This window comes from Panthera tigris, chromosome B4 (genome assembly GCF_018350195.1).
Source record: "Panthera tigris isolate Pti1 chromosome B4, P.tigris_Pti1_mat1.1, whole genome shotgun sequence".
Lineage (NCBI taxonomy): Eukaryota > Metazoa > Chordata > Mammalia > Carnivora > Felidae > Panthera > Panthera tigris.
This window is the reverse complement of record NC_056666.1, coordinates 36,991,170-37,003,719: the sequence shown is the minus strand read 5'-3', so window position 1 is coordinate 37,003,719 and position 12,550 is coordinate 36,991,170. Positions and strand designations below refer to the sequence as shown.

Sequence of the window (12,550 nt, the reverse complement as noted above, 5' to 3'; positions counted from 1 at the left end):
GAATAAAACAAAGATCTTTACCTTCGTGGTGCTTACATTTTAGGGTGAAAAACAGGCAATACACATAATATGTAAATTTGAAAGTAATAAATCCTGTGGAAGAAATTTTAAAAACCAGTTAAAAGGCCTCACACGTAGCAGAGCGAAGGTTAACTGAAGTATTAAACAGTCACAAAAAACTTCATTACAAAGGTGAAATGTGAGGAAAGACTCCTTCAAGATGAGGCAGTTACCCAAACAGATACACAGGGAACAGTAAGAGGAAGGGCCCCATGTTAGAATCATGCCTCAAGTGTTTGAGGAGCAATAAGGAAGCCACTGTGGCTGAAGCAAGTGGGGAGAAGTTAGAAAGGAAACAGAAGCTCTCTTAGTAATCTTTATTATACAATTATCACCATTACATTACACAATACTCTATATTCAAAGCACTTCAAGCTCAATTTCCATTAGTAATGATATATCTTCATGGATCCAGTCATGCTTTCCCACCCAGTTTTAAGATGATTACCGGCATGCAGCTGTGAAAATAACAGCACAGAGTACAGCCAAGAAATAAGATAAAACTATCTCACAAAGAAATCAAAACTATGACTTTGGCATCATGCATACAACACTCTAACAATCTAACAAGGCCCGATACTATCAAAACACACAAAACTTTACACTTGGTTTTCTTCAGCTGACAGATTCAAGAATTATCATGTATGATTTCAAAATATAAACCATTTACTCCAAACATTTTGCCATGAAATATATCACACCACTATCACTAGAAAAATATCACTTATGAGCCATGCCCTACAAAAGATGCCATGCACTTAAACTGAACAAAGTGGAGACAAGCCCTTAATCAAAATTTAACCAAAGAGTCATGTTAATCAAGGCCAAAGTTTCAGTCCAGTGTAAAACTAAGTCTGGTTAGCAAGAGAATTTTAACAGACATGAAGTAGTAGTGTTCTACTTAAAAGCTCTCTCTCAAGCATCCATTAAAAAGACAGTAAAGGAACAAAAAGGCAAAGGACCAAGAAAAAAGCAGATGTAGAAGTGAAAACCTAGCAGGCAGAACCAAAAACCAACCAAGTACCTTCAACAGAAGAAAGTCAAGGAGAAGCTTTCCAATACAGAACCTGGAAAGGCTTAAGAAATGGAAGCAGCAGTACCTTTAAAATCAGAGATGGCAATAAAACAGAGAACAGGACTGGCTGAAAACCTGTATAAAAGCAATTAGACCTCTCCCAGTCAGCACAGCCGGGCAACTATTGCTCTCTAACCCTAGCAGAAAACTAGAGATTTACTTTCAGAGAGTTTGAAAAGAAGGGACTCTACCCTAAGAGAAATATGTAAGCCAACTATAGGATCAGTCTAATAGTCTAATAATCTAGCATCAGGTTATTAGTCTCACATCCAACTAATAAAAGTTCAAAAAGAGAGAAAAGTGGAATTATCAAATACAAAAAACACAAGAAAAGTTACAAAAACTCAAAGACACGAGTTCAGATTAGAAAAGTTATCAAGTGCAATAAAAAATATTAAATGAGGAGGGGCACCTGGGTGGCTCAGTTAGTTGAGTGTCGGACTCTTGATTTCGGCTCAGGTCATGATCTCACTGTCTGTGGGTTCAAGCCCTGAGGGGAGGGAGCTCCACACTGACAGTGCAGGGTCTGCTTACGACTCCCCCCCCCACCCCCCCCAACACTGGCGCACACTTTCTCTCCCTCAAAATAAACTTAAAAAAACTAAAATTAAAAAAACAGGTATTAAATGAGGAAGTGGACATTCTCTCTTCAGAAGAGGTTTCCTGGAGGAGGGTTTTAGAAAGGCTATGAAGAAAGCAATAGTGTAGGTATAAATGAAGGAAGACAATATGGCACATTACATGGAGTTAAAAATCAGCTCTGAGACGGAGTGCTACCAAAGTGTTGCTTTTGCTTGGCAATGTCTCCTCCACAGTTATGCCACTGAGAAAGACAGCAAAAGGATGAAAGTCTTAGAATCATTGACTGGAATGATTCATAAATTCCCTTATGATGATCCTACTTACGATAAACTTAATAAAGACTTAGACAAAAATAAAAAGTAAATGTAAACAGCTTTGTTCATTATTGAATGCTTAGCGGGACTTTACAATTAGTGTGAAAGGTTCTGGACTCTCACTGTTAAGAATGATAGATGAACAAAGACCAAAAATCAAGGAATGGATGTCCATCTGTTAAGTGTTTAAAAAGGTGATTAAAAGCAAAACTTTAAAGGAAACAAACACGTATGTATATAATGAAGATAAACACATACTAATGCATATACCACTGTGAAATCTCAAGGCACTAGGAATAAAGATTATGTTCTATGTCTTCAAGAAAAAGAAAGCCACATAGGAAGGAACAAGAACTAATACAGCATCATTCTTCTCAAAAGCAACACTGGAAGCTGAAAGATCATGGAGTAAAGTTTCAAAACGCTAAAGGAAAACAATTTACAACCTAGACTTTTAAACCCCACCAAACTACTACTAAAGCGTAAGAGTAGACCATTTTTAGACAGGCAAAAAATTTACATTCCATTTACCTTCTTGTTCATGAAACTAACAGAAGAAATGCTTCATCAAAATAGGAGTGAACCAAGTAATAGGAAGATTTGAAACAAGGAGAGAGGCAAAGGGAATCCCCAGAATGATAACAGTGAAAGGAAGTTCTAAGCTGACAGCTAACCTTAAAAAACAAGCGGTCTGGATTGAAGCAGAAAACAGAACTCCAGAGGAGTGGCTCCAAGATCAAAGTGAGACTGATAGATTACCTGACAGGTGAAGCATATAGAGAGATTTAAACTGTTGCTGGAAAATCTGAAAACAAATTTTTGATGGTTACAAAGAAATATTACAAAATGAAAACAAGGAGGATTATTAACCCCAAGGAAAATAAAAATTGGTATAAGGAAGCAATCATGGCACACTATAAGGCTCAGGTACAAATAATATTTGTATTTACAGTTAGAGTAAAAATGTTTGATTAATAAAAAATTGATCTAACTACACTAGAATGGAAGAGGGGAATTATGTAAGGATTTAGGTTTCCTACACCCTTTCTCCATCTTTAATGGTAGAAATACAGTGTATAATATTTAAAACTGAAAAATGAACTAGCATGAGTATATTACTTGAAATACAAAAATCAAAATCAGAAATTGCTAGGGGTGGCTCAGTCAGTTAAGCGTTCGACTTCAGCTCAGGTCATAATCTCGTGGTCTGTGAGTTCAAGCCCCACATCGGGCTCTGTGCTGACAGCTCAAAGCCTGGATCCTGCTTTGGATTCTGTGTCTCCCTCTTTCTCTGCCCCTCCCCACTCACACTGTCTCTCTGTCTCTCAAAAATGAATAAATGTTAAAAAAATAAATATAAAAATAAATGGCTAAAAGAATTGAACATGATTAGCTCTGAGGAGTGGGAATGGGAGTGGAGAGGTGGAGAAGGAAGAATGTTGGTTTTCATTTTAAGCCTTATATTTTAAAAAGTATTACATTGACAAAAAAATTTTAAGGGCTAGAATGAATGTTCCTTGCTGCACTGATTATAAACAGTAATTGTTAATGTCAAACTCCTTTAAATTATAGACATTCTAAGCAATACTTTTTATAATAAAAAATAATACCCAGGAAGACAAATGATTTAATCAACACAGGAAACCATCAAATTGACAATTTAATGACTGAGACTGAAAATTTGCTTCCCATTATAAAGTAGTGGGAATTAAAGTGTTTCAAAATCATGTCTGTAATAACACAAATTCCAGAGATGCTCACCAGCTGTCAGCCAATTATAATCTTTTCTCTTTTTAAGTAAAGGGCATACCTAACAACCTAAACATATCAGAACTCTCATATATATAAACTCTCACATATTTTCTGTAGTTTTCACCCTGAGCTCCTTGCTACAAAGTAAAATGTCATGGTAATGAAATATTCACCCAATGACAGAAGTCAGAATAGTGATTACCTCTGGGGAGAAGTACTGACCACAAGGGAGACAAAGGAGCCTGCTAGAGCCTGTAAATGTTCTATACCCTGATCTGGGTGGTGGTTACATTAGTGTATACATATATAAAGATTGATCCAAAAAAAAAAAATAAAAAGATTGATCCAACTGTCCATTTAAGATTTGTGCATTGCACTCTAAGTTATCCCCCAACATAAAGAAAAAAAGTTCATGTGGTGAGAAGCAGCAAGCTCACCATTTAGGTGACATTTAGGAAACAAAGTATTATACCGGAAACAAAGTATTATACCCTGCAAACAAAACAACTACGAATCAAAACTTAGATCTACCTCTTAGTTTTACATCTTGGGTTTATAAGCACTCCCAAAGATTAGGGGAAAAAGATGTCCATGGGTACTTAAAAGACGAGACTACAATAAACACCAGGACAATCAAACTTAACCTTTCATCACAATATATTTTCAACATATTCTCTTAAGTATTTAAATGAGGTATATTTTACTAGTTTTTCTCTTTGCACAAAAAGAAACTGGGTTTCTCAAGATGGAGTTAAACTGGCAAGATGACAAATACAATACAGAACTGTGAACAACTAGGTGTTCAGGCTAGGTTACCTCTAAAGCCCCTTTTTACTTTTGAAATGCTACAATTCAGTAAAACCAAGAATGCAATCTAATTTACCATCAGAATAATGTTAATTTTTTTTTCTTATTTGAGAAAGAGCACACTTGCATGCGCAAGCGGGGGGGTGGGGGGGGGGAGAAAGGAAAGGAAGGAGACAGGAGAAAGAGAGAAAGAGAGACAGAGAGAGAGAGAATCCCAAGGAGGCTCCCTGCTGCCAGCATGGGAGCCCAATGCGGAGCTCAAACCCATGAACCATGAGATCATGACGTGAGCTGAAATCAAGAGTCAGACACTAAACCAACTGAGACACCCAAGTATCCTCCAAGTGTTTTTTATCTACTCCTTTTTTTTAATGTTTATTTATTTTAGGTATTTATCTTTTAATTGGAAAATTACTGAAACAGGAACAACTTCAATTTGATAGATTATCTGCTTATATAAAATACTTATTCTAGCAAATTCCATAAAACCAAGGTACATGGAGTTTTAGCCAAAAATTACCACAACCCTATTGTTATTAATGATTAATTTTTGAAAATTTCTTTAATCTAAATTGAACCAAACATATTCAGAACTTTAAACAGCATCACATAGCAAAACTTAATAATTAAGCTTTCACTGAATAAAAATGTAAAAAAGAAAAAAAATTCTTAAAATTTTTTAATAAAGACTTTTGTTTATTTATTTTCGAGAGAGAGTGAGAGAGACAGAGCAGGAGCAGGAGAGGTAGAGAGAAAGGAAGACACAGAATCCGAAGCAAGCTCCAGGCTCCGAGCAGTCAGCACAGAGCCTGACACGGGGCTTGAACTCACAAACCATGAGATCATGACCCGAGCCGAAGTCAGATGCTTAACTGACTGAGCCACCCAGGCACACCCTTAAAACTAAATTTTTATCCTAATGGTTCCCTACAAGACACAAACTCATCCCTCATATTCACATATACTTTGCTCTTTGGTATCATCAATTTTCATACAACTATACTAGATAATTCTCAGGATGGTGTTCAATTATTGATATCAGTACTAAACTTTATCAGATGAAAGAAGCCTATAACCATATTTTAGCATAAGACTACACATCCCAGAATTTTTAGAGCATTCTAACCTGACACTAAATTTAAAATGCATTACAGGGTGCTCAGGGTGCATTACAGGTGGCTCAGTTGGTTGAATGTCCAACTCCTGATTTAGGCTCAGGTAGTGATCCTGAGGTCCTGGGATCAAGACCTGTGTCAGGCTCTGCAATAAGAGTAGAACCCACTTAAGATTCTCTCTTTCTCTCACTCTCCCCTTCTCCCTCTCCCTCCGCCCCTCCCTCAAGTGTGTGCATGGACACTCTCTCTCTCCCTCTCTCAAAAAATCATAAATTTGTTGCCTTAAAAAAATGTGTTACAAAAAATAATTTTTTTTTTTGATGTTTATTTATTGTGAGAGAAAAGAGTGAGCATAAGCAGGGGAAGAGCACAGAGAGAAAGAATCCCAAGCAGGCTCCATGCTGCTGTCAGTGCAGAGCCTGACCCAGGGTTGCATCTCATGAACCTTGAGATCGTGACCTGAGCTGAAATCAAGAGTCAGACACTTAACTGACTGAGCCACCCAGATGCCCACAAAAAATAATTTAAGTATGTTTGTCTCATTTTTCCTTGATAGTGAAATCTCCAAAATTAACTCTGTAACTTGAATAACTTTTTATTTCAACACAGTACATCAAAGACATGAAAGACCACTCAAAAATAGATGTTTTGCAAAATTCCTCAGATAATCAAGCTGTCTTTACTCACAAGTCAGAACAATCATACATTTTATTATATTAACAAAACAGGTTTTCAAGGTAATTCAAATGCTCTTGCAGGTCAGTTAGTTCTTTTCACATTAGGAAATATAATGTTACAAAATTAACATAAGTTTAGGTAAAAATCAGTCTAAACTCTTAAGTTTTCAAGCTCTTATTCATTCTGGATAATGCTGGCTTCAGTTAACACTACTTATAGGTATTAATACAATTGATATGTACCACACTCAAGGATGGTGAGCAAATGAATCTCTTTAACAAATTTTCAATTCAGAAGTAGAATAAAAATGGCAAGCTCAACATAAGACATCATACCCTCAACACAAGATACTATTAATAGACTGGCATCATTTCTTTTGTATAATGTTTATCAGAGTCTACTAGTATGAATCATTAAATATGTTAAATCTCATAACAAATTATGAAATAATTTTAAAGGTAACTTCAGAATCGGTCATTTACATTTATTCATGCTTGCATTTCATTGTCAAATCCCACATAGGAAACAATGTTTTCCATAAAGTTTATTGGAAATTTCTAATTTCACAGATTCACTAGGCTCTGCTCCAATTTCTAAACCAAGTACAAGCCTCACCTTGCTCAAAGCGTACAGATCCAGGATTTTTCTCTCCACCACTGGAATCTTCAAGGTAGATCCTTGGAGCTCCCAAAATTTTGCTAACTGATCCAAGAAGTCCAGTCTCACTCTGGTCATTGCCTAAGATTATTAAAAAACAGAAACCAGAAATAGGAATTAAGTTATGGTTGAGAATAAATGAGCTTTACTTAACAAAGGTACTCATCTCTCTAAAGAAATTCGTATCGCTTAGTCCAACCCTGTAAAATAAGACAATAATAAAGAGAGAAAATAATACTAATAAACTTTATTCACTAAGGCAAAAAAGTCACTCTAATTATGAGAAATGCTCTCATATTTTATCAACCAAAGAAATTTCTTTCTAAGAGTTGGCTTAACTAAGCTAAGCAGAAAATGTAGTAAATCGGATTATTCTAAGCATTCTATCATTTCATCTGTATAAACTATATATACCTCAGGTACACTAACTTTCTACCCCACTGATATTAAGATCCTTCATCAAGTATCTAATTACAAGAAACTTAAAGGGAAAAAAAGTATTAAAATCTCAGAAAATAAATGTTTCAGGAACATCAAGGGAAAAAAACACCTTACTATGACATATTAAACCTCATTCAAGAATTCTCTTTTGTACTCTGAAACAGTTTTCTACCACACCGAAGTAGCTTCTGATAATCCAGCAGACAGGAAAAACAATAATATTTAAATAGACTTCAATTTAGAAAACATAAAAGAGACAAATAATATTTAAAGGGAAATCTTAATAAATCAGATTAAGAGTCCTGGAAAAGTTCTGTTAAAGCCAAATATAACCTTTGAAAACCTTTGATAAAATTTTAAAACCTACTTTCCAAAGACCTCAAGAAACAGAATCTTCCAACATTAACATAAAATTTTCATAGAATAGTAAGTGCCAAAGGAAACAGAACTTGAGAATTCCAGGTCTCTGCAGGTAAGTACTGGATATTTCCACTATGAAAAACACAGTTTCCTGTAATAAAAAAAAAAAAAAAAATAGCTTCCCATAATCCCATTTAAGTGGAAAAACTGTAACAACTACTTTTTATGATGTGTTTTTATCAGAAACTTCCTTCCATTCAATCTCAATTAACATTAATTCTGAGCCCTGGTACATAAGCTTCTCAAAGTTCTCTACTGGAGCCCTGACATAAACAATGAATCAGGAGGCAGAAATGGTGACACAACACCCACCTCAAGTTCATTCAGGCGCTGGACTCTGGGAGTGAAACGAAAGCTTTTTACTTCACATGCAAATGGAGGTTGCCAATCCTAAAGACAAAGATTTTTTTTTAAACATACTGATATATAAAGAAAGAATCTATTATTTATTCCCTTAATTTAAAGGATGAGTAGCCACAAATCATGATGACAGCAGGTCAACTTTAAGTCTTTTTCACTGTAGAAATAGAAAGAGTAACATTCTTTAGGTGATATAATTTTAATATTACTTACCTTCAATCACTTATCTATCATATTCTAATTTTAAAATTACTTTATCTATAAACCCTCCTCAAATTTCAACAATCCCACTCTATAATCCAATATTATGCTTTCCCCAATTACTCAAGTGGAATGCAGTGAGCTCATGTATCACAACACAGTGTCTAATAAACATCTAAATTTACCAAATTAAAAAGAAAACAGAATTTGAAAGAAACTAAAAAGGGTAAAATAAAAGATTAAAAATCAATTTTAAAGTACTTATATAATTGGATATCTTTTTTTTATTCATGTGTAATGTGACACAGCACTTTACAGTCTATGTTATGTTACATAAATGTTTTGTTCAAAGCCTGGTTTCTCGGCACCCAAATATTAAAAAAAAAAAAAAAAAAAAAGTAAGCAAATCCACAGAACAAGCACAATTCCTGATTGGAGTTGTGGTGTAACTGAAATGAGATAGCACAATTTGAGCAGGGTTCTAGAAAAAATACTTTGATTTGGCCTAAATAAGAGTAAATCTACTTAAAAATATGAGAAGTAGTCAAGTATTTTTTTCTTACCTTGGAAGCTAAAGAAATCCACCAATATTGAAATTAAATTCTGCTTGCAAACAAGATTTTATTTTTAGTAATAATACGACATACAAACAGATGATATATTATTTCTTTTTTTTTTAGTAATAAAAAACATGTATTTTTTTTTTTTACCTAAAGGAACCCTGAATACAATTTCTAATTCATAAATGGCAACAAAGTTGATGAAAATATGGTTGTTTGAGAAAAATTTCAGTGCTTAAAGTTTTGCTAGTATTAGGTAATTTTGATAGGTAAACAGTTAAATGAAGTTTCTGGAGGATGGTAATGCCCATCATTGATCATAGCAATAGCTTTTAATCCTTTGCTTGTGATTGATAGTCTATAAACCTTAATCAAATTCATTAAGCATAAACAGGTTTAGTAGCATGTCTGGGTTTCAGAATCAGACTGATCTAGGTTCAAAAGCTATTTTGCCACACGCCCAAGATCATATATTTAATAAGTTATGTAACTTATTCAGACCTGTCTCATCTATAAAACAAGACGTTATTTACCTCCTAGGGCTTCAAAGAATATTAAGTGAAATAATCTGTAGGTTTATTATCTAAATCCCTCCTCCTCCTCCTCCCCCCCCCCCCATCTTAAACTCTTTATTCTCTATGGTGCACACACTACTGTGGTAGTCTGTGGTGAGAACAGACACTTTTCAAATGCAACACGCATAAAAGTACTTCATCTTTTATTCTTATAACTAGTAGACAAAACATAAAGTGTCCCTTTAAGAAGCACCGAAGGCAACAGTTCAAATTTAAATGTGCATTAAGTTGCTAGAGGACTTGCTAGAAAAACACGTTCTAGAACTTCCACATCCAGAAACTGATTCTAGTCTGGGAATGAGGCCTAGAGATGTGCAGTTTAACAAGCATCTGGTTGAGCCTGGCGCAGGTGGACCAAGAACATCATTTGGAAAACGTTGGTCTTATGGGTAAAGAAAAAAAATCTTTTGACCTTGAGCAAATCACTCAACCTCTTGGGGCACTAATTCCCCCCAAAGGGGAGTACCTGCTTTCTTTACTTTAAAGATTGAGAATTATAAAAAAAACTATAGGCAAACAGTTATTTGCAGTAACTGCAAAGATAAATCTTTGAACCTTGGTTCCTATGTCAAAAGATCCAACGTTTTCTTCCACATCTATTACTGACCAATTCCTCTTAAACCTCAAAATTCTGTAATAAATGCTGCTCCTTCTCCTCCCCTGGGAAGACTTTTTCAGTGCGGCAACAGAGTCTAGGGCTCTTGTTTGGTAATATCATCCTAGGGGACAACTACATCTCAGATTACCGTTTAAGAAACCTTAGCCTTGAGATGAGGCCTCCGAATATTTAATAAGTTAAGCATTAATAGGACTTGGTTAAAGAAATAACCAATTCAAGGGCAATTTTTACTATAGCACCATAAGAAGAGAGTACAGTACATGAGGATAAGACATGCCATGTCATAAACTTCAAACACCTTCCTGACCAACGAAAGGCCTGAAGTCTTTTGTTACCCCTGCCTACAGTCAAACAAGAAAAGTACCAGTTCCCAAGTTCTAGGCGGAAAGGCCCCTGGGACACCACTCGCAGGCTCAGACCTTCCTACGTTAAAACTGCAAAAGAAACCAAGGCAAGAACATCCACAAACTTAGCTTCTAGCTGTTGAGAAATGAGAGACAGTAAGTATGAAAGGACAGAAGGACTGAAAAAGTAAAGCTAAAGCACTCTCCCTTCCCTTTCTCCTCGGACTCCGGTACCTTGGGCGGTCGGATTTTGCAGATGCCGGTTTTCTCGGCCAGAGGCCGGATGCGGCCGATAAAGCTGAGCGGGTCTGTGAACTCCTCCCAGCTGGGCTCAAAGACTGGGCACTCCGGTGGGGGCACGAACTCCGCCGCGTAGCCCCCCGGCCCCACGCCTGCCATGGCAATACCGGGGGTGGGGGGGTCCCCGTGGGGGAACAGGTGGAGAAAGGCTCACTGAAGCCCACCGAACTCTCTCACGTCTCCTGACAGGGGCCGAAGCTCATCTTCTCGGGCAAGAACCGCTCAACACAGGAACCCCACAGTCGCTTCCTCTTCTCGTTTGTTATTGTTTCCTTCGGGGTTTTTCCTCTCTGGGTCAGGACTTTTCCGGAAGTTAATGTACTGTCAAATCCCTCCGCCACCACAGAAACAGAATCCCTCCGCAGCAACGCGATGCCTCGTCGTTTCGCCCTTCTTCTTCCTCACTTTGCCGGCAATCCGGTGTAGTTCCTTGTCTGCGGAAGTTCCGCGCTGTCCGACGACTTTCAGCGGCACACCCCTGAGGTCGCGCGAGCTCACCTCAGGAAAGATACTGGCGGGGAGAAAGCAGTCAGGGCTCAGGAGGGGCGCACTCTTCCGGCGCGGAGGAATGTGTAATGCCCCAGAGGGCAGAGGTTCTGCTTCCGGTGAGGAGGATTCTGTTCCCCTTTGTGTATAAATGACACGGAAACAAACTCGACCTGCTTTCCGCGAGCCTATCTGGCTGTCCTGGCATCGCGGCTTGTTTTAACGTACCTGTCTTTTTCCACATAATCAGCTTTTTCAGCATCTGGCTCTTTCTTTAGTATTTTGACTGTTAGTATCTCTTCCAAATAATCTCCCTTGGCCACTCCATAGCCGCCTCATCTCCGTGACAACAGGTTCGGATCGAATCTGTCCCCCAAATCCTGCCAGCCGGCCTTAGTCACCGTCTAGGAATTGCTTTTCGTGGAAGCCACCGCTCTTGACCTTCCTTTTCCAGCAATTGACAACCCCAAGTCATCTCAACAGCAAGCACTTTACTACCACACGCTTCGTAAACTTTTCTCAATACGCTGTAAAGACTATGGCAAACCTTCTGATCCTGCTTGTCAAAAATTTCTGTGCCAGTGTACATCTCCACTTACTCCAAATTGTGGAAAATAACGTAGAAAGAACTAAAGAAGAAACTGAAAAGGTAGTTCGAGTATTAAATATTTATTGTAAGGAAGACTTCCTTTCCAGGGCTTTTTTTCATACTCCCTGTGCAATCTTGGCTACCCCAGGACCTGAATTACCAACTGCGGTTGATAACTCCCAAAACTGTATTTTCAGACAAGGTTTTTCTCTTGATTTCGAAACCAATACATCTAGCTACCTGCGAGACAACCCCACGTCGTCAATTCAAGTACCTACTGTTTTTTCAGTGTTTCCTGTTTCCGTGAATGACTTCACCTACTCAGTTGCCTGAGCCGGAAATCTAGAGCTAATCCTTAACTCCTCCCTTACTATGTACTATTGGGTGTCAAGTCTGTCTAGAGATTCACCTAAAAATCTTAAATTCACCCATGTATCTTCATCCTCACGTATCACTATCTTAAGTTCTCTCTCACCTGAACTATGATAGCTCAGTTCTTACCCCCCTCTCAAATCCCATTCCATTCAGTTGTCAGATTGCTTTGTCTAAAATCCAGAATACACCTTGTCCCCTCATCTCCAAACTCAACGATTCCAAACTCCTTTCTTATTTGCC

The 12,550-nt window shown here is 37.3% G+C and overlaps 1 protein-coding gene across 1 annotated transcript in view; it reads right to left on the bottom strand.

Moving 5' to 3' along the window:
- KDM5A (lysine demethylase 5A) overlaps positions 1-11,406 on the bottom strand; it is a 93,698-nt gene extending 82,292 nt beyond the window's left edge. Inside the window, exons 1-3 of the mRNA XM_042991539.1 lie at positions 10,795-11,406; positions 8,214-8,291; positions 6,999-7,121 (exon numbers count right to left, since the gene is read on the bottom strand). Of these exons, the coding sequence (XP_042847473.1) occupies positions 6,999-7,121; positions 8,214-8,291; positions 10,795-10,959 (366 nt within the window). The 5' untranslated portion in view covers positions 10,960-11,406. The remainder of the gene's footprint in view (positions 1-6,998; positions 7,122-8,213; positions 8,292-10,794) is intronic.
- Between the last annotated feature and the right edge of the window lie 1,144 nt (positions 11,407-12,550).